The sequence below is a fragment of the Miscanthus floridulus genome, chromosome 2 (genome assembly GCF_019320115.1).
Source record: "Miscanthus floridulus cultivar M001 chromosome 2, ASM1932011v1, whole genome shotgun sequence".
Classification (NCBI taxonomy): domain Eukaryota; kingdom Viridiplantae; phylum Streptophyta; class Magnoliopsida; order Poales; family Poaceae; genus Miscanthus; species Miscanthus floridulus.
Window position 1 is genome coordinate 38,909,477 of NC_089581.1, and position 21,516 is coordinate 38,930,992.

Sequence of the window (21,516 nt, forward strand, 5' to 3'; positions counted from 1 at the left end):
ATATTGGCCGTTGTTTATATTTATCTACCTACAATGTGTTTGACGACGCCACCTTTTTTTTTAGCATTTTTTTTTTGACGATGCCACCTAGTCGTCGTGGCTGACGACGCCACGACGGTGCCACTTGCAGAGCTCAATCCGCTGAACGAGTTGGTCAGCTAGGGCCTCTTTCTAGCCCATGAGAGGATTTGACTCTGGCCCATGACGATGGGCCTTCAATCCTAGAACTGGGCAGGATCCTGGTTCCATGCCGGCCCAGACCCAGGACCCTGGTATGCTCTTCTTACCTATCCGCATACCTCTCTCTCGTGGTTCTACCGTTCCACTCGCGTGCGCTCTTTCTTCCTCGTGGCGACGACTGGGCGACCGCCGGCGTCGCCGCTGCCGCCCTACGTCAGGTGCCCCAGGCCTCCATCTCCGGGTCCTTCTCCAGCGACGAGTACCCACCAGGTACGCGCACCCCTTATCTTCCGTTCCTTTACGAAACCGAGCACCCAAACCCTAGCTTACGCTATTTGTATTCGGATCTGATCCAATTTCAAGCGTACTGGGTCCGAGTCCGATCCATCTCACTGTGATCTCTTGTGTCTCGGGTTCTTGGCAGAGGATTATGGATTGGCTGGGGCAGAAGCGCGCGGAGATGCTGATGCAGGTGCTGCTGGTGGCGTCCGCGGTGGCGGCGTTCCTGGTGGGCTACGTGCGCGCGGACTTCCAGCTCATGCTGCTCGTCTACGCCGGCGGCGTCGTGCTCACGGCGCTCGTCACCGTCCCCAACTGGCCCTTCTTCAACCGTAACCCGCTCAAGTGGCTCGACGCCGCCGAGGCCGAGCGCCACCCGCGCCCCCAGGTCAGCGCCGGCGCGGCGGCAGGGGGTAAGAAGAAGTCCGGGAAGAACAAGTAATTGATCGATATGTGTTCTTGGTGGATTTGACTCGACTTGTTTAAGTTCTATTCGCTGAACTAATTAATGATAAAAGAGAGATTGAGATATTCGACAGTTTTGGTACTTCGAATGGCTCAGTTGTAGCTGAAATCTAGCTTGCAATCTTGCACGCTAGTTATCAGTTATATCTGCAATGATGATCTAAAAGGATGACAATATGCTTGGTTATACTTATGCTTTTCCATTGCTTTCGTCTGTATCTTCCATTGATTTCGTCTGTAGGCCTATTAGCATTCTGTGGAAGGGTTTTTGCTGACTTCTGATGCATATCTATAGTTGGATAGTGAGTTTTTAACAGAGATTGCATAGTTCCAGTTTGATCCCTTGATTATGTTGTCTTGCCATTTTTAAGTGAAGGGTTCATATCAGTGCTGGGCAGGTTTAAATTACTCAGAACCTGGTCTTTGTTGGAATTTAACTATTGAATTCATTCGTAATTCTCTTGCAGTGTTCCAATCAAACATTAAACTATGTAGGTTGCATGTAACCATAGGTATCTTAGGACCTTTTGTGTTCCTGCATGGAAGTTTTCTGCAGTTTTTTGTCCTCAATAGGTGGATGGTCTTTGCCATTACTTGTATCAGTTTCTTGTGTTGATGAAAGCCGATGCAAGGATTGTTTGCACTCAGTTGTCTGATTTACAATAGCCAACGTGACATAACATCCATTCTACCCATTATCTTAAACATAGGAATCTGAGGTAAACAAAAATATGTTAGATCATATCAGCACCAGGCTTAGTGAAATAGTCATCCCAGTCGCCAGAAAATAAACTTGGCAAACAATCAGGCAAGGTGCAAATATATAAGGTTTTGAAAATATGTAGTGTACTTTGTATTTCAAGTTCTCAACTTTAAAAACTAAAATAAGGAGCCACTTTTAATCTGTTACTAATTTTTTTTGCTGTTAAGGTGGTTTTGAAATAAGTGTACTTTGATTTTTTCTCTCTCTCATTCTCTTTGTAATTTTGTGCTCTGCAGCAGTGTGTGGTCCAGTATGACTAGGCCTTTATGATAATCTGTGCCGGAAAACAATATGATTGATTGGTATTATATTTCTTAGAGGTATGTAATAGTTTGGGTACGAAAATTGCACTTTTAAGTTAGTGCAACTGTGCTAGTGATATTGACAGTGCTGTAGAACGTAGCTCAGATTTAAGAGAAGACTACAAGCACACATTGGCCACTCAGATTTAAGAGATGACAACAAGCACACATTGGTCACCGGTGAGTAGAAGTTTTCTTTTTTAGCACAATTGCCTGTGATATGAATGTTTGTCCGGGACTGGCGGACTCCACGACCCACTCGGCAAGGTGGTTGTTGATCCACTCGGCAAGGTGGTTGTTGATCCGATCGTGGCCCAGCTCGATCACCGGCACCACGCCGAACGGCCGGTCGATGCGCGACAGCCCGAAGTCGGCCACCTTGGCGACGGCCGAGGAGGATGTTGGTGGATGATGTTCTCGGGGTAGCCTGGTGTGCAGGCCCCTCGCTGCACCGATGCAAAACTCCGGCCGCTGCGTCCATGACACCGGTGGCTCCTCGGACCCCGACTCGTACAGGTGGCTCTGGTGCTAGATGCGAGACAGCGCTACCGCGAGGAGCGCGCGACGCACTTCACGGCGAACCATGGTACATGTTGCCGAAAGCCCCGATGCCGATCAGGTTGTGCTCGTACAAGCTGTCACCTGACAGTGGCCGAAACCCCCGATGCCCGATGTCGTGGAAACTGCGTGGCCTCCCCTATTCCAGCGCCGCCAGCAGCAGTCCCCTCGCAGCAGCACGGCACCCGCGAGAACAGAGGCGCTGAGCACGCCGAGAGCGTGATCATCAGAACAGAAGTCTCCTCCTGCCATGTGACCCCGTCGTCAAGCTCGAATTCGAGCTCGAATTCGAAGGTCGCGGTGGCTTCATGATAGAAATCCGCCTTCACTTAGGTCTTAGGATGATGTTTCAAATCGGTGCCAGTTTCAGATGACATGGTGGCCGCAAGGAAAATTTAGAGAGAGAAAAAACGCTTTTAAAGTGTGCTTTTATCTTCTTTTTTAAATATTGGCGTAGGGGTTATGTCCACAGACGATGATGTCTGCTTCGCCACTGTAAGTACTTAGCAAAGGGGTGCACCTTGGAGCTGAAGCAAGACATCTGCAACTAGCTGAAGCAAAGCAAGGAGTTGCCTAGCAACAGCAATTACCATATAACCTGTCTGGGAGGCAACACCAATCCGCTGCTGAGCACAAAACATATTTGAAAGTTGAAACTACTGTAGCGTACAATGGCAGGATTACCCTCATTCCTCTGTCGTAACTCGTAACACGTAACCATTCTTCCTTCGAAACACTGAAAAGCCTGGGTCATCAGCGCAGGCCCCCCGTCATGCCGGCAACAGCCGCGCCGCCGATTCCACCGCCACGCCGTCGCGTGTACACGGCGGTGGACCCGCGGTGCGAGTGGACAAGCACGGAGGACGCCGACACCCTCGTCGTCGACGTGTCAGGTAACACCTCCGATCCGCCTGACGAAATTCCACATTGCACTAGAGCCTGTCGCCTGCGTCTTCTGAACAAACGGTCTCTTCCATCCAGGGTTCAGGAAGGAGGAGCTAAAGGTCCTGTACAAAACCCGGCGGAAGCTGAAGGTCACTGCCGAGCGCCAGGCCGACGGCGTGCCCAAGCTGAAGGTCACCGGCGAGCGCCAGGTCGACGGCGGCCAGTGGGCACGCTTCCTCAAGGTGTTCCCGGTCCCCAGGAGCTGCGACGCCGGCACCATCCAGGCCAAGCTGAACACTGAGAGCGCCCAACTGTTCGTCATCCTGCCCAAGGGATCCACATCGTCCAAGGACAAGCAGAAAGAACATCACCCTGAGCGCTCACAGTCTCTCCAAGAGCTGATGAGGGCGGATACTACGGACGATGCTTCATCAGGCAGCAGCGTCGGCAGCATGTGGAGCGCCCAAGAAGATCCAGGGAACGGCAAGGTCGAAGACAAGGAACAGAAACAACATCATCAGGCTATGGAGGAACCGAGACAAGATCAAGTGATGAACATACAAGATTTGCCGAGAGGGGACGGTGATGCAACTGAAAATGCAATCAAGAACGACGATGCTGATGGCAATGGCAAGGGTGAGGACAGGAGATGGTGGAGGAAGATCAAAGCGCTGCATGTTCTTGGCTTCATCCTGGTCCTTGCATTGGTGGGTGTTGGTGCCACTATCCTGTATATAGTGTTACTGTGAAGAGCGTGGAACAGTTGTATGTCTACATGTATCATGTGCAATACCATGGCATTCCCTCTCTGGAAGGAGAACATGACAATGCAGTTGGTGATGCAATTTGAAGACTGGTATTTCATTTCTGTTTAATAACCGAAGCACACATACCCCCAGAAAACAGCCTAAAGGAAACACACTCCAAACTTAGAACACATCATATAACGGTGTATCTCACCAATGAGACTAACCTAACCATGGAACAGGGGTAAGATCCAAATTATTCAAATCAAATGGCCCTGCTGGCTTTGTGTTCAACAAACCATGGAGCTATCACACGACTCATTTCGCGCTGGCAAGCTGGGTGCGGATGAGCTTGGTGGCGGAAACCATGTTGGTCAGGGCGGGCTTGACCTCCGTGTATTTGCGTGTCTTGAGACCACAGTCCGGGTTCACCCAGAGGATGTTGGTGTCAAGCACGGCAAGCATCTTGTTGACGCGGTCCGCAATCTCCTCGGTAGAGGGAATCCTGGGAGAGTGGATGTCATAGACACCAGGGCCAATGCCAGCTCCGTACTTCACACCCTCACGGAAGACAGACAGTAGCTTCTCATCAGACCGGGAGTTCTCGATGGTGATCACATCGGCATCCATGTCAATGATGGAGTGGATGATATCGTTAAAGTTGGAGTAGCACATATGAGTGTGGATCTATCCAAGAAAAGGGACCATCAGTACAGATTCTAAGACAGATTTCCAGGTATCTCAAAACATTTCAAGGCTAATACCTGGGTGGTGTCCTGGACTCCGCAGTTGGTGATTCTGAAAGAGTGGACAGCCCAGTCCAGGTAGAATGCATGCTCTGACTTGCGCAGTGGCAGACCCTCCCTTAGAGCTGCCTCATCAATCTGGATCACCTGCAAAGAGTAAAAAAAAAAAGTGTTGTTGCACATGGACATATTGATGAAACAGGAACTAGAAAACAAACTTATAAAAGTGGAAGATACAAACCTGAATACCAGCAGCCTCAAGATCCTCAACCTCCTTTTTGATTGCAAGAGCTATTTGGTAGCATGTCTCAAACCTGTACGCCAACAAAACATAATTTATTATATTCATTTTGCAGGGTCAGTTACAGATGAAGGAGCAGAAGCGCAACTGCGCAAAACAGTGTTTCAAACTGTTTCTAAGCATATTGAAGCGGATTGGAAGAGGTAACAAACCTAGGCTGGTCGTTCCTGACAAATGACCAGTTGAGGATTGTGACTGGACCAGTCAACATTCCCTTCATGGGACGAGCGGTCATGCTTTGTGCCGTCTTGGACCAGAAAACAGTCATGGGGTTCGGCCGGCTGACATCACCATAGATAATGGGTGGCTTCACACAACGTGATCCATAAGATTGCACCCATCCGTTGGCAGTGAATGCAAAACCAGATAATTGCTCACCGAAGTACTCAACCATGTCATTTCTCTGTAAATACATAGGAATTGACATAAATAAGTAAATGTTTCATCTTCGTCAAACAGTAATATCAATATCCTAAAAGAACTTGTTATTTTTAATGATCCATAAACAAAAAAAAGCTAATGCAGGTAGTCTATAACAAACAAATCATTACACTAAAATGCTCACCTCAGGCTCTCCATGCACAAGCACATCAATGTCAAGCTCCTCTTGGATCTTGACAACCTTGCTGATTTCTTCCTTGATGGCACTGATGTATTCCTCCTCGGAGATCCTGCAAGACACATTGTTAGTAATAAAAAGAAAACGATAAGGATATAACAGTAATAATATCTCTACAAACACTTACTTCTTTGCCTTGTACTCACGGCGGACCCTCCTGAGTTCCACAGTCTGAGGGAATGAACCAATTGTGGTTGTGGGAAGGACAGGAAGGTTGAGCTTTTTCTGCTGAGCATCCAATCTAGCAGAAACAGTGGTAGCACGGCGGTGGTCAGAGCCCTTCAAAGCAGCTGCCTGTACGAAATGCATTTCTGGTTTAGAATTGGTGCGTACTAACATAAAAAAAAACAAGCATTTATATTCAATAAAGATCAATGTTACTTACAGCCTTTTGGACCTCCTCGTTTGTCACTCTGGGTGATGATCTCCTTGAGGCCTGAGCAGCAGCATTGGCTGCAAAGTAAGCCTGTAGGCGAACATGTTCAATATTATACCAATAGTAAGTTATTGAGGTACGGAATGAGAGTAATCAGTCAAGTTAAAGAGGCTCAGAAGAATGAAGAGTACAAAACAGTGCCATACCTCATCCTTTTGGCCTGCCAAAGCCTTGGCAAGGGCATTAACCTCAACAACCTTTTGGGCAGCAAATGCAAGCCATGACTTAATCTCGTCATCCAGTTTAGTCTCATTTACAAGATCAACAGCGGTGTGCATCAGTGAGCAGGAGGTTGACACCACAAGTTTGTCTGAACATCATGTATTTGGTTACCGAACAACGTACAGACAAAGGGAACAGATAAATAACAGTATATCCTTCAATGCTTACCCTTGCCAGCAACAGCCTCAAGAGACTGAAGAGTGCTAAGAGATGCAGCAAGATCATCAGCCCAAATGTTGCGTCCATCTACAACACCAGCGAAGAGGTACTTCCCAGAGGGGAAGCTGCTCCTGATAAGATCAAGGGTCTTGGCTCCACGGATAAGATCGAAACCGTAAGCAGTCACACCACTCAATGACGTGAGGGTCCTGCATTTGCAAAAGAAATGAGTTTTCAGTTCTTTCTCAACAATATTACTCTGAAAGGAAGACCATGGCGAAGATTATGTTAAAAATAAAAAAACATACTTGTAGGACTCAGCAGGAATGTCAGCAAAGTATGTCTCGATAAGTACATTCAATCCAGCGAATGCTGACTCCAGTTCAGCATATGCTGAAGAGAATGCAGCCAATTCATGAGCAGCAAGGTCTTTAACAAGGGTAGGCTCATCAAACTGAATCCAAGAAGCACCAGCTGCCTTCAGCTCAGCAACAACCTCCCTGTATTTCATAACGTATCACATTATCAATTAACGAGGATCATGATGAAAAAAAAAATGTTGGCTGCTTTGTGTGGATGCTTACTTATATATGGGAAGAATGCTACCAAGAAGTGAAAGAAGAGAGAACGATTTCTCCACACCCTTGGCAGGCTTAGAGAGGAGCAAGTATGAGACTGGTCCAACAAGCACTGGGACTGTGTCAATGCCGAGCTGCATGAGTGGCAAAAACATAAGTTTGCAGGCATTATTTTTCATAAAAGAAAATAGCATGGCCCTTCCTTTACAGGGTGAAAATCACCAACATCTGCAGGGGATCCTATCATATTTGCTATTAAGCAATGTTGAACAAGAAGATAGTTTTGTGATAGTTATATATTACTGTCAAGATGGCAAAGTCAGTGTGTTCCAAGATTGTCCATCTTTGACTTCAAATAAGGCTTGCAAAGGCAGTGGGTTAACTTATAATTTACTTCAATGTTATGGAACGTCTTGAAGGCATCAAACCAGTCAAGGATTCAAATAAGCCATAGGTTCAGTACAGCTGAAGTTCTTTTACCAAAAGGAAGTGTGTTCTAAGCAAATAATATATGTCCAATCATATTTAAATAGCTGGGAGACATAAATGTCGGTTGCTGCATTTTTTCCCCTGATACTAAACCGTGCAGCCATAAAAACGAACTATGATGAGAAGGGTAAATGAACTAAACTACAAACAGCTGAGAGTATCTGTTGTTACAGCAACATACCGCCTTTGCCTCCTTGTACTCAGAGACAGCCTTGTGTGAAGCGTATGTGAACTTGGTGCTTGGGCCAAGCTCAGGGACAATAAAGTGGCTGCAAAGAATAAGGTAATAAAAAATGTTAGACCAATACCACAAAAAAGCCACCAGCAGTAAGCATTCAAGAGACAGAAGTTTACTTACTAGTTTGTGTCAAACCACTTGGTCATCTCCATAGCAGGGACACTGGCATTTCCCCTGGCCATTGAGAAGTAGGTGCTCAAACCAATCTCGCCTCCAGTCCAAGAGTAGCGCTCTGGGACAGCGCCAAGCATGGCCGTGGTATCAAGGACCTGGTCGTAGTACGAGAAGGTGTTGCTGGGAATGTACTTGATCCCAGCTTCTGACATTTGCTTCCAGATGCTAGACCTGAGGTCAGTGGCAACTTTCTCCAAATCCTCGGCGCTGCTCTTCCCATCCCAGAAAGACTCCAAGGCAAACTTGAGCTCCCTCTTGGGGCCCATGCGAGGGTATCCAACAATATGGGACGCCATCTTTCTATAACAGAAAAAGGTTAAAATCAGCACAGCAACAGGGAAGCTAGCTGAATATTTGTCTCAACAAAGCTGCAAATAAGCTAAAAAAAATATTCCGTATATTTCACTGAACCATAAACTGAACTCAATTCTTCTCCTCCCATGTGAAACTCTAAATTCATTCTGCATGTGTTTCTCCCATAAGATCTAAATGCTTCGGTGCAAAGAAATACCTCTGGTCAATCAACACTGTTTGTTTAAACTGGGAAGGATTAACCATACCATGGAGGTATGATATATGCACTACAGTCCTCCATTTAGGTTGCAACCTAGCTTTTCCAGGATGTGGATACAGGAGAGCTAAAATAGGTCTGAAAGGAAGCAAGGTCCCTCTCAGACATGCAGGGATCATGCTACAAATAACATCCATAAGAAACTATAGTTCGGATAATAAATTAGAGAAGTGCACTTCTACAGTTCTACAGGAAGCATGCTATATTAAACTACAATTGCTGTAAACAGATTCATCGGTATAAAATCATCACTGTCCATTCAGTGAAACTACCAACCTACTTTCGGATCATACATACATGAATACGAGAAATTATAAATGTTTCAGCAGATCTAAGGATATTTCAGCAGATCTAAGGATATTAAGAGCCCGTCATTCGGAAACGATCTAAAAATTAACAGCGTGTTCTGGTGCTAACAAAATTCTGGGATCTGAGATGCTACATGCTAGTCCACTCAAATCACATCAAAACACCATAATGAATTTCATATAATTATGACACAAAACATTTGCTCGAAAAACAAAAGGGATAATCCCGTAGTAACCCAGTAGCGATCTCAACGACATATGCACGTACATAAAAAGAGCAACCCAACAATTCAGCCAACCATTGCCCGACCAAAAAAACCACCAATTCCCCACAGCGTGGTGCAGTGCAGCAACCTCGACAAGGAAGGAGGCAATGGCTACGAATCCAGTTATCCAGACTGCACAGAGAGCAAGAACACGAACAGCTGCCCAATAACACGACAGACAGACTCAACGCGCGCCGAGGCGATCCGAGAGGCGCGGGGGAGACAGCGGAAGCGAGGGAACGGGCGAGCGGGCGAGTGTGAGGGGCTATATAGAGCAAGGGGGCGGTGGGGAGGCGCGCTTACCCTTGGACCGTGGAGCGGGGTAGTAGCGCCGGGGGACGAGGAGGGGGGTGGCGCCGCGCCGAGGACGACGGGGTGAACTGATAGGTGGGTGGTGATGAGGGGCACGGGAAATCTGAGGTGTTTGAGGGTTTCATTTATAAAGGATCCATCCATCGCCTGTGTTAGGTGGTGCGAGCTATGGGGATTTGGTGACATCCCATTTCCCATCTGCCAAATCCGTAAATCCGTTGGTGGCTGAGATTTCTTTAAAAAAAACATGTTTATTTCGATTATTTCTTCTTCTTCTGGCTGCTACATACAAAATTTGAACTAGCACGATCGAAAATCAAGCATTAAAAAAAACCTCATGATACAACAATTATAAATAAATTGATTATAGGGGATTTTGTGAGATCCCATTTCCCATATGACAAATCCGTTGGTGCCTGAGATTTCTTTTTGAAAAAAAAATGTTTGTTGCGATTATTTCTTCTTCTTCTAGCTGCTACATAAAAATTTTGAACCAGCACGATCGGAAATCAAGCATTAGAAAAAACCTCATGATTCGACAATTATAAATAAATTGATTATAGGCAAAAACAAACCCAAATGTACTGGCAAAATCTACATGTGCCTCCGCCTCTGCTAAAACTTAGGACAATTTCATGTGAAACATTCAATTTTTCTATAATACGAGTGGTAAAAATCTTCGCGTTTTTTATTCAGAAAAAATCTTCGCGTTTTAATTAGGAAATTTGGCTTAGAACGGCAAGCGAGTGTGCCATATGAATCTGAACAACCGTGCTAGCAGTTGTCACATCCATGTATGGCGATGTTTGGCAAATGGGATAGGGAAATGATATCCCACCTTTCAAAGGGTAATGGCCCCGTTCGCTTGTCTTAAAAATGGCTTGTTCGACTTCTTTTTTCGGTCGGAACAGTGTTTTTCTCTCACAACAATTCAGCCGGAACAGTGTTTTTCAGCCAGTTTCAGCCAAGTTTCAGACCAGCAAACGGGGCCAATATTGTATCCTAGTAATTTATTTTTCACACATCATTTAATCCTAGCCATTCATCTATTTCCCTTTTCCAAACCCGCCTCTCATAACCCATTTGCCAAACATTATCCAAGGAAAATGAAAGCAGCAACAGGCTGACTTTTGCTGTTGTAGTCTACACAGCGAATGCCAACTAATGGAACGCAAATGGAGATTTAATTTTTGATTTTACAGAGGGGAATTAACAAGGTCCAACTGGCAAGCAGCAAATTGTAGAAAATGGAATCTTAAATGGTATATTAAAAAAAGTCGCTACGCAAGCCAATGAGACATGCTTAGCAGGACAAATGATGTGATGAAGTCCATGCTTAATGGATGGATTCTCCATCTTTTTCTTCATTTTTTCTCAGGGATAAATGTAAGAGGAAACAGAAGACTAATCAGTAAAAGATAGTACTACAAATCTTGGATAACAAACTACAAGTAGTTCACTGCAATACTCCCTCTATCCTGTAATATATTGCACTCTAGAAATTTTAAGACAAATTAAGAGACGCATGAGCCCTCATTTTATTTCCTAATCAGATGCTATCATCTATGTGATTAATAGTGATTGGTTGATAAATGAAAATTATTAAATGTAAAATTAGTTTTTGTCTTCTAGAATGCATTATATTTAAGGGTAAATTTTGAATGTCAGGGAGCATGCTCTTGTTGACAATTCTTTACCGCATCACTCTTCATTGGTTGCCTTTATGTTCTCCGATGAATACGCTCAAGATACATACTACCTTCGTCAGGGGCTATAGGACAACCCAAACAATCCCCCCCCCCCCCCCCCCCCCTCAATTCCAACCATCCCTGAACCCACCTGGAGGACCGGGGGGTGGGGGCCTAAAAACAGTGATTTTTTTTTAAAATATCCTTATAAATATTTCAATGGACATCACATTTTATCCATTTTTACTCATCTTTATAATGTTGTGATTTTTTATGAATACTAATTACATATGTAAAAACATTGAAAAGATTGATAAGACACATACACTTATGAATTATTTATCACAATTATAAGATGTCATCACGTTCGTTCGGCATCTCTTAATTAAAGTTACTGGTTATGCCACTGTCCGAACCCCAAGTGGAGTGGGAGTAGGGGTAGTAGGAGCATCGACCCGGCCTCCGCCAGCCCCCACCAACCATGAAAGCTCCATCCAGCTACTCTTTTTCTTGAAGAGGCTTACATCACACTCAAAACAAACTGCATGAGTGTATGCGCATTGTCTTCCTGGCTGAACCAACAAAGGTAGCCATGGTAGGTGCTGGACCATCATCATCACACCGATCATAGATTGGAGCTTGGAGCTGGACTGCTGGACCATCATCATCCTCAGAACTACACAAGACATGACGCGCCCCACTTGTCCACTTCGGGGCCCACCAGTGAGGACAAAATGGGGGCCATGGTAGGTGCTCCTACCTCCGGGGGGGTTGGTGGTCGACGGATGACCCGAAATTTTTATATTTTAACTCTTTTTTTAAAAATTTTTTATAAATAGACCTCTGGCAGAAAGAATTTAGAAAATAGACCCTTAGCTCGGCGCTATTGGTGCTGGCGCCGAGCTAACACGTCTCGGCGCCAGCGTCTCTGACGCCGAGCTCCTAGGCACGGTAGATGATATGGCAGTGAGCTCGGCGCCAGTCACTCTGGCACCGAGCTCGGCGCCGTAGATCTTGGCGCCGAGCTTGGCGCCGTAGATCTTGGCGTCGAGCTCGGCGCCAGAGCCCTGCCATTTAACCCCGGCCAACCTTTCCGCCCTAGCGTTTTTCCTCTTCTTTCTCCTCCCTCTCGGGTTTTTTTCTCTCTCCACTTCATCCTACCTCACGAATCGGCACATTGGACCTTGGAAACTTTGATTTGATCTATAGATCTTTGAGAGCAAGGTATCATCGTTTCCCTCCTAGTTTTTTCGCATCGATTCGGTATGTATTAGTCGGATTTTTGAACGTAATAATCGTCATCACTTAGGGTTTTATTGTATCCATCAATATATGTATTATACAACCGTAGGATGATGTCAAGGCGTGAAAAAGCTAGCAAACCTAGGCGCATGTAGTTATGTTATGGGTTCATTGTTGTGCATCAAATGAGAAACCCTAGATTTATGATTTAATGTTAACTGCTTTGGGTTCTTAGAACGAAATTGGTTGTATTGTAGTTATGGTTCTCATTGACATTTATTTATGATGTTTTGATTTATGTTTGTTAAATTACATCCGTTTTGTTAGATGCAAGAAATGTTTCGGGAGGAGTTTTGACGAAAACAGGGTCGTCCTCGAGAATTATACCCCGATGCGTCTAGCAAAGATGCCCCTGTCCCTCCTGACCTCCCTGTCCCTAACTGTGACTGTGTTTCTCGGCCTATGTTTTTCAATCGAAACATCCGGACACAGCGGCGCATTGCTTCTACACATGCAGTCATTTTAATGTAAGAAATTGTTTTCACTATCCTTTTTCTTTATTTGTGTAAGTATGCTACTAATATTTTGTTGGAATCTCGTTGTGTAGGATCATGAGATGTGCTTTTTCTTTCAGTGGATTGATGGTGCAGACAGGTTTGATTCTAGGTACCTCCTTTTCAACGATTGGTTTAGAGGGAGACATCCACGTGAGCACTTCAAGCGGTGGGTTCCACCCCCCTAACCCTCCACCAATGACGGCTAAGGAGAAGCACCTAGCCGGAGTTAGACGACTCGAGGAACCTCCTCTGTGCGATTATGGAGATCGAGCTGTGATGAACCCTGAGAATACGTTGGAGTTTGTGTGTCCAAACAAGCATGAAGTAAGTGCAAAGTGTATATGTTGAAATGTTGAGCTATATGTATTCATGTACTAATGTCTACTTATTTAGGTGTTTTCAATGGTGAAGTGCCGTTTCAAGAAATGGTTGTATGGTACTAAGAACCAATGGCCGGAAGAACCGTGAAAGGTTAAGGAAAAGAAGAAAGAAAATGTAATTTACAAAGCACATCCTGTCATGTGCGAATGTGGTTTTAAATCCAACTATGGCCTAGTCCCTTCGGAGCTTGGAATATGCCATTATTGCGACTATGCCATTATTGCGACCATATGGTTGAGTATGATGAGGTTGGTTATTTTTGTGGTAAACATGAAATCGTATTTTGTTTATTTTGCTAAGACATATATGATAGAATTTGCCGTTTGAACAGAGCACTAGGAAATACAGGTGAGAATGTTATGATGGTCAAGCTAAGTTTTTGGATGAACTGAAGAAGAGGCAAGTGATTGCACTAGAAATGCAGGTGGGAATGTTATGATGGTCAAGCTAAGTGGCATGGCCGGGCGCTGCAGGTGGCAGGGTCGGCGGTGGCGCGCGGTGGGCGCGGGATGCCCGGGGCTCCGCACGGCGAGTCCGGCTCGACGGGCGTGGGAGGCACGGCGGCCGCGGTCGAGGGCGGCGGTGGAGGGCGGCAAGGCGGGCCACGGGCGAGGGCGGCGGTGGAGGCCAAGGCGAGGCTAAGGTGATGACGGTGGTGGAGGGCGGAGGAGGGCCGCTGGCCGCGGCGTGGCCGCGGGGCTCGGGGCGCGCGAGCGGGCACGGTGGCGCGGGCACGGGCGAGGGCGGCGCGGGCGCGGGCGCGAGCGGCGGAGCTCGGCTCTGCTAGGGTGAGAGAGGGAGAGGAAGAGAGGCGCGGGGCCCATAGGTGTTAAAGGCTCGGCGCCAGTCACTCTGGCGCCAAGATCTACGGCATCAAGCTCGGCGCCAGAGTGACTGGCGCTGAGCTCACTGCCATGTCATCTACCATGCCCAGGAGCTCAGCGCCGAGCTAAGAGTCTGTTTTCTAAATTTTTTCCGGCAGGGGTCTATTTGTGAGAAACTTAAAAAAAAGACTAAAATGTAAAAAAATTTGGACGGATGACATACTGCAATGCAATAGGCCTGCTTTGCTTGTCCACCCTCCTAAAAGGCCAGACAAGTCGCGCATCGTGTTTGGAAAAGAACCATACGAGTTCAGTCTTACATTCTTGACGCCCATTCAGAATTAGAATATGATTAGCGGGTTCATGACGTTGCAAACCTCTCCTAACGGGACAAATATGCAGAATCAAACAGCACCAGTGTCTGAGGAGGTCGTGCCCTCGTCGTGCACTCGTGCTCTGCTTGGGAAAAGAACCGTGCGAGCTCAGTATAGATTCTTGACGCTCATTCAGAATTAGCATATATGATTAATGGGATCATGACGTTGCAACTTGCAACTTCTACTACTTAATCGGGTGTCCAAGCAAGCGAATGCTAGACCAGTTGGTCTAGCTGTGCGCTTTGCACCCTGTCGGTCAGAGTTCGAATCCTCTCGGGAACTCCACGTCAAAGCACAGGTCTAAGGCTAGCCCAGTCTTACGGGAGCTACGGTACCACTGTATATAGGTGAAAGGTTCGGAGGTTTTCTCAACCTGCGTGAGAAGATCTTTTTCTTACGCCCAATGCCCGAGGGTTGTGTAACACCCCGCAGGTCGAGGTTTTTTTTTTTAATCGGGTATCCAAGTCACGTTTCAATGACCATGGTTAATGTCAAACACACTACTGGTACGTTTTCAAGGAGCCGGTTTGAAGTTTGCTGGTGCTGCCAAATGCATTAGTCAGTACTCCGAATCGCGTGCTCTTACCAGCATGTTATTAATCAGACAAAAGTTGACCTCCCAGACATGCCATGAATGAATCTCAAAACAAATGGATCTGGCTGACGCGCAGCCCCGTCAGCAGAAGGCATCAGACAGCGACACACTACCAATTAAACGAAACAAATGTATATAAACAATTTCCTCAACTCCGCTAGTCGCAGGAGCATGTCATGATCAAAGAATCAATTTTGTTTTTTTTTTCCAGCGACGAACCAGCCACTCTTCCAAGCCAAGTCAATGGACACGTGGTCTGTGAGCTCAATTCCAACAAATCTCTTTCCAGCGAGAGAAAAACAGGGTACAAAACTTTGGACTGTTCAAAGCAGTTCACCAGCATACAACTCATGCTGTACATAATACAGCTAACCAGCTACACATGTGAACTGACCATCAGACCCACCAACCTCACCAGGAGCCAACAAAAAAAGAAAGGAAGAAGATCAAATGAGATCGATGTTTGTCATTAGGTTAAACAAGTGGGACTTCTAGGCATGCTAAGTGAGCAAGCGAGCGAGCGAGCGAGAGCGAGAGAGAGAGATCAAGGAAGAATTCTAGGCTCAGGTGACAGCTGGGATCTTAAATACAGGCTATAAACATGTATACAGCTATGCTCTAAGAGATTCCATTGGTGAAGAGGTTGTTAAAGATCAGCACCTCACAAGCCATTAGGGGAGCGTTAGTGCAGGGAGAGAAGATCATTCATGTTCTGCGTCGTCGCCAATCAGCCCCTCGTCCTCGTCGTCATCAGTGTCTTCCTCGTCATCAGTGTCTTCCTCATCGTCGTCACTGCCATCCGAGGAACCGAAGATTGCGTCCTTGGCGGCTGCAGAATCACCAAAGCTGAGCTGTCCTGGGGATGCATGTGCCGAGTTGAGTGGGTTCACTGGTGGTAGTGAGGAAAGTGGCTTTGGTGCTAGTGGTTTCAGGTAATTTGGGAGGTTTTCCTCAGGCCTGATGTGGATGGCGCCTTTTGACTGAGCCGCTTTTATGATTGTAGCTGCATCAGATGGTGATGCTATGCGTGCACCGGCAGCAATGGCTGCAGCCCTTATAGATGAACCCTCAGGATTTGCACGAGAATCAATACAGCCAAGCGTCTTTGTCTGTGATGGTGTAGCTGGCTGTTGTGCAGATGACTGAGATTGACCAAATGACAATTTGCCGTTGCTACTGATATCTCCAGAATTTACAGAGTTCATACCAGCTGCATCAAAAGTAATGTCAAAATGACCTCGTTAGTAAAATCGATTATTATATATGCAATAGCTTTTAGAAAAAAAGAAAATGTCTCATATATATCACAGCCACAGCTTAAGAAAAGGTTCAGGCATAAACTTGTACAAATTATGATATGTACAAACAGAACTGGGATACGATGTTTGGAACTGTTTATAGATTTGAGTAGCAAAGTAAAATCCCACATACCCGCAGATATCTTGGGGCCATCAGTGGACGGAAGGCACAATCCAATAGGAACAGTCACGAGCTGTGGCACAGCACTGGAGTTTAATGTATTTACACTGCATCCCCTGCTACCATTAGCTTGGGATAATTCATGGCTCTGCAGATTCCATAAAGACTTGTTGTTAGGAACCTGAACCTAGTGAAGCACATTATGATTGAAATTGCAATCATTCTGTACATGGAATAAGGAAATATAAGCTACTGATGACAACGAGTGGAAAAGAAGCTATTGCAGCTAAACTAAGCTGTAAGCTGAGGCTTATAATAAGGAATTTTATAGTCTCTATCAGTAATAACTGGGAACTAAACTGCTGCACTAAGTTCTTATGCAAAGGTAATCACCTTATCACAGAGGACAAAAGATAAAATGTTTGATTGAACGATGCAACTGAAAGGGGCCCATACAATACCCAATAAGATGTCAGAAAACCATATTACAGGCTTGCATCTAATAACAACTTGGCTCAATTGAAGACATCAAACGATCTCTTTCCCCTAAAGATTGAGAGTCGCATGAGCTAATAATATTTACCCTAAAGTAAAAGATAAAGAGATGCTACAACTGCAATAAATGGCATGCAACATTTTTGAAATGTCAGCCCTGGAACTAAAAGTGGTAAGAATACCATAATTCTCACACACTCCACTGCAGACAGTTACCAGGCAAACATGCCATCTATGCAGCAAGGATACAGATATGGGGATATGTCAGTTTCTAAAAAAAAGACATGCGGTTACATTTTTAGTTTTTTTTAATAAAGTCATATTAAAATTCTAAAAGCCGTAACACACTAGCAGGAACTTAAAATTGCCTCATTCTTGCAAATGTGTTGTTCTGCTCATCTTTTCCATATTTCCATTTAGCCAACACTCCAAGAGCCAAGCCTGCCCAGCATCTCCATCCAAATCTCAAAGGCCAAACTTGCAAAATCCAAATGAGAACATATATGCGCATAGTGCAGAAGTAGAACTTGTCCAATCGATGGAGGATTCAACTAAGTACATCACTTTTTACTTGGGGCGAGGTTTCAGGCTTGGAGGAGATGAGTAAATCACTGATCTAATTTCTTTCCCCTTTCAATTCCAGTTCAGTCGAGATTAATTTGACATGGGGAACACGGCAGGAAGAGGCTATAGGAGAGGAGAGGAAATAGGGAAGAAATCACCGCTAACTCATCCCCAGCTCGCTGTTGATTAATCGCCTGTGGGTGGTGAAGCTCGTTGAGGCGCTATGTGCATGAGGCGTCCACAAATTTGTGGCGTGCGCCTTGCGGGTGGTGTGTGTCATCACAGCCGCAGCCTGCTTGAGCATGCTGTGGGCATTGGATCTCCTCGCGGACAGGACGGGCAGATGGCTGGGTGAGCAGGAAGTCGGTCGGTCGGGCAGCGGCGAGCGTGTTGTGCAGCTGGCAGCCTAGGTCCCCACTGCGTGGGGTGCATGAGTCGAGGGTTACTGGACTGGGCCATATCCAGAAAATGCCTCAATACGTCTCCGCCCACGTATCGGAATTGCTCTTGGTTACCCCCACCCCCCGCCATGGAGACATCTTCATGCCATATCCCACGTAAGATACGTATCCGATATGGGATGGATACGGGGGTGACCTGACGGAAATAACTAATATGCACTGATATCCTGATAAAAAATACCAAACCCACCCAGTGCCCACTTAATTTGGATTTGCCACAACAATCATGCATCCATGGGTATTCTAATCATTTGCTACTAGCTATATTTTGTAGCAAGAAAACCTCAAGCAGAAGTGTTTATCAGCGCTCTAGCGAAGAATCATTACAAGTAACTTTAAGAAAGTAGCATAATTGTAGATTTAAATGAAATGAAACTACTGGCTAGAATAGAACATTTGAAAATATGCATAGTATGAACTTTCGGTGGTCAGCACAGCAAAAGTAAACTACCTCTTTTATTCGTGAATCAGCTCCTACGGATTTTGTTTCTCCACCTTGCAGATTTCCAGCTGAAGGTGCTGATGCATTTCGGTCAGATAACCCAGAAAACTTATCAACTACAGAAGCAGGAGGTATATTGTCATCAACTGAATTATTCGCACCAGATGTTTTTCCATATTTGCTACTCAAAGAAACAGGAGCAGCAGCAACTAGCTGACTAGGCCCTTGTAAAGCACTTGATGAACCAGGAGCAACAAAAAGAAAATTAACAGGTTGTTGCACATACATAAGTTGATTTGATGTGGCGTTCTCCCTTGAGCTATTTGAATTCCTTTTTCTCTTCTTTTGCTTATTAGAACTAATCTCCTGATTTCTTGCAAAACTTTCTGGTGGTTGTGCTGCAATTGGCATCACCGCTAATGGTGCTACCTGTCCAATACCTCTCTTGGCCATATTAACCCTGTTAGCAGCTTCTTGAAGAGCTTGCATCGCGACAATATAAACCTCTGATGATGATGCTCCCTCTTCAGCATACCTTAGTGCTTCACGACACAAACTGTTGTAACGCCACTTCAGGGATTGCTCATCATCTTCAGCGCTACTTCTTTGCTCCTCCTTGGGCTCCTCAACTCTGCTAACTTCATCAACATTCTTGCCTGAGCTTCTATCCAATGCATTCTTTGTCCATCTTTTTACAAAATAATGAGAAGGAAGTGCAGAGACACCTCTTACACCAAACACAGTAAGCATGTGCCTGCAGACAATACCAAAATATTCAAACATCCGACAGCTACATGTCGCAGAACTTCCAGAAGAACTGAACTCAACTGTTACAGACTTCTCACTTCCTTCAGATCTGGTCACTGTATAAATTGAAGCATTGCCCTCCTCTTTCACCATTTCAGCAGTGTAAACAGAGGCATCAATCAATTCCTGTTGGAATTTCAAAAACATCGACCTTGTATATAACTCGGCTCCTTGCTTTTCTATAGGAGATGATGTCTTGATATCAGGAAGTGAATATTTTGTTTCAAATTCTTCCTTCACATCCTTCTCATAACAACAGTCTAAAGCTTTTTCATACTGCTGAATGAATGACTGTGAATCAGTTTTGGCACTGATATAACCTTCAAACAACGAACTCCTGCTTGAACACTGCAGCTTTAATGACACATCCCCAAAGAATGTATCTCTCAGATATACCGGGACCCACTGATGACGGCAATTGTACACCAAGTCAAGCCATTCACTTTTTTGAGAGCTGACCTTAGAAATTAATGCCTTCCAATTTGCTTCAAACTCATTGATTGTCTCAGACATGTTGATGCAGTTGATAAAGTCCTCACGGAAGGATGGGAATGCATCTAGGAGATATGACAGCTTATCCTGTGCTTCGTTCATGATGTGCCACTTACAAAACTGGAGCCTAGTTAGAGGAAATACTTTCAAAGCAGCTGATTTTAAAGAATTATCATGCTCCATGGTAAGAGAGTTAGGCTGCTGTCCAGACATTGCTAAGAGAAATGTCTCAAACAACCAAACAAATGATGCTTCATCGTTATGTGCCATGATGGCACAACCAAATAGGACTGGCTGGCAATGGTGATTAACTCCAGTAAAAGTAACAAGTGGAAGTTCATGCTTGCTCCTTTTGCAGTAGTCATCCAAGACAACGGCATCTCCAAAGTCTTTGTATGCCGTCCTAGCCCTCGCATCGGCCCAAAACACATTCCCCACTGGACGCCCCTCAACAAATTGCATGGCATAAAAGAACGCCGGATCTTCAGCTTGCATGCGCTTTACATAATCCAAAATTACTCTAGTGACATTCCCAATACCATCCAAAACATACTGAGGAACCACTTGAGCTATGCTTGTGTGAGACACAGACGGCGTAAGAGGCGGTGGCGGTGGCTCAATTGCCAGAAGCGAACCGCCATTTCGATGTCCCCCAAAAGGCCGCTGCTTCCCACACTCTGACAGTGGCTTGTGCGGGCGCAGACAGTGTGCCTGGTTCGCAGGGACCAGGGGATGGTTATGTGCAGTCTCCAGCTTGGTCACACTCCAGCGGCCATTGTCCTGCTTCTTCACCCGGATCATGGCCTTGCAGCCAACCCTGGTGACAGCCCGTGTCCGCCGACCCCTCCCACTATCGTCGTCGCCAGCGTCTACGGCATCAACACGGGAAACCTCATTCTTCCCGCGGTAGGTGCGGAAGCCCTCCTTGGCACAGACGAACTGGCGCGACATGACGGAGCCGTCCCGGCGCGACCGGTGCATGACGCTAATCCGGGTGCTGAAGCCGACGCGGTGGGCGTAGACGTTGTAGAACGTCCAGGCGTCCTCCTCGTCGTCGAACTCCATGCCCTCGAAAGGGTCGACCCCGTCGTAGGCGCCGGCACGCGCGGCGTACGCCGACGCGGAGACCGAGGCCGATGCGGATGCCGAGCTCGCCGGAGCCGAGGCCCCGGCCGAGCCGCTCCCGGCGTCCACCTCCATCTCCGCGCCGTAGCCGACGCTGTCGTTGTCGCCGTCGCCCATTTCGCTATCGGGCGAGCCCTGCTCGCTGCCCGCCCCTCTCTCCATGTCCATGGCCGCCGCGGCGGGGCCGAGGGCGGCCGGCCACTAAGGGCGGCTCCCCGAGATCAATCCGTCAAGCCAGAGGCATCTCCGTCTCCGGCCAGGACACGTACATCCGCCCGCCAGCTAACGCTCGGGCGGGGAGGTAAAAAAAAGGAGCAAAATGGGCCGAGGCGATCCACGCGGCGGGGGAGCTCGAGGATGGATAAGGGGAGCAGAGGGAGGCGGAGGGGACGGTAAGGAGGGGGTCTGCGCGAGGGAGGCGAGGCGCGCGACGGCGAGTGGGGGTGGGGA

The 21,516-nt window shown here is 46.4% G+C and overlaps 4 protein-coding genes across 6 annotated transcripts; 2 read left to right on the forward strand and 2 right to left on the reverse strand.

The window, feature by feature from the left end:
• Nucleotides 1–311: 311 nt before the first annotated feature.
• LOC136538535 (signal peptidase complex subunit 1-like) lies at nt 312–990 on the forward strand. The gene is made up of 2 exons (XM_066530491.1): nt 312–450; nt 605–990. Exon 2 carries the CDS (start codon nt 611–613, stop codon nt 899–901), a length of 291 nt encoding a protein of 96 aa, XP_066386588.1. The 5' UTR covers nt 312–450; nt 605–610; the 3' UTR covers nt 902–990.
• Nucleotides 991–3,158: 2,168 nt separating this feature from the next.
• Nucleotides 3,159–4,187, forward strand: LOC136522156 (inactive protein RESTRICTED TEV MOVEMENT 2-like). Its single transcript, XM_066515948.1, has 2 exons — nt 3,159–3,440; nt 3,529–4,187. Exons 1-2 carry the CDS (start codon nt 3,320–3,322, stop codon nt 4,179–4,181), a joined length of 774 nt encoding a protein of 257 aa, XP_066372045.1. The 5' UTR covers nt 3,159–3,319; the 3' UTR covers nt 4,182–4,187.
• An 82-nt stretch (nt 4,188–4,269) lies between these two features.
• LOC136522136 (5-methyltetrahydropteroyltriglutamate--homocysteine methyltransferase 1-like) lies at nt 4,270–9,746 on the reverse strand. Of its 3 annotated transcripts, none has more exons than XM_066515923.1 (14): nt 9,589–9,746; nt 8,087–8,440; nt 7,910–7,997; nt 7,246–7,373; nt 6,970–7,161; nt 6,671–6,870; nt 6,427–6,590; nt 6,230–6,310; nt 5,972–6,138; nt 5,791–5,896; nt 5,378–5,628; nt 5,166–5,238; nt 4,943–5,071; nt 4,270–4,865 (listed from the first exon to the last, which is right to left on the reverse strand). In XM_066515923.1, exons 1-14 carry the CDS (start codon nt 9,720–9,722, stop codon nt 4,497–4,499), a joined length of 2,436 nt encoding a protein of 811 aa, XP_066372020.1. In that variant the 5' UTR covers nt 9,723–9,746; the 3' UTR covers nt 4,270–4,496. The 3 variants fall into 3 exon arrangements, with proteins under 3 accessions (XP_066372020.1, XP_066372027.1, XP_066372035.1); XM_066515930.1 differs by lacking the exon at nt 9,589–9,746 and adding an exon at nt 9,374–9,510; XM_066515938.1 differs by lacking the exon at nt 9,589–9,746 and adding an exon at nt 9,288–9,309.
• Nucleotides 9,747–15,526: 5,780 nt separating this feature from the next.
• LOC136538536 (protein FAR1-RELATED SEQUENCE 5-like) lies at nt 15,527–21,516 on the reverse strand. The gene is made up of 3 exons (XM_066530492.1): nt 18,652–21,516; nt 16,693–16,828; nt 15,527–16,471 (listed from the first exon to the last, which is right to left on the reverse strand). The coding sequence occupies exons 1-3, from the start codon at nt 21,232–21,234 to the stop codon at nt 15,963–15,965; spliced, it is 3,228 nt and encodes a 1,075-aa protein (XP_066386589.1). The 5' UTR covers nt 21,235–21,516; the 3' UTR covers nt 15,527–15,962.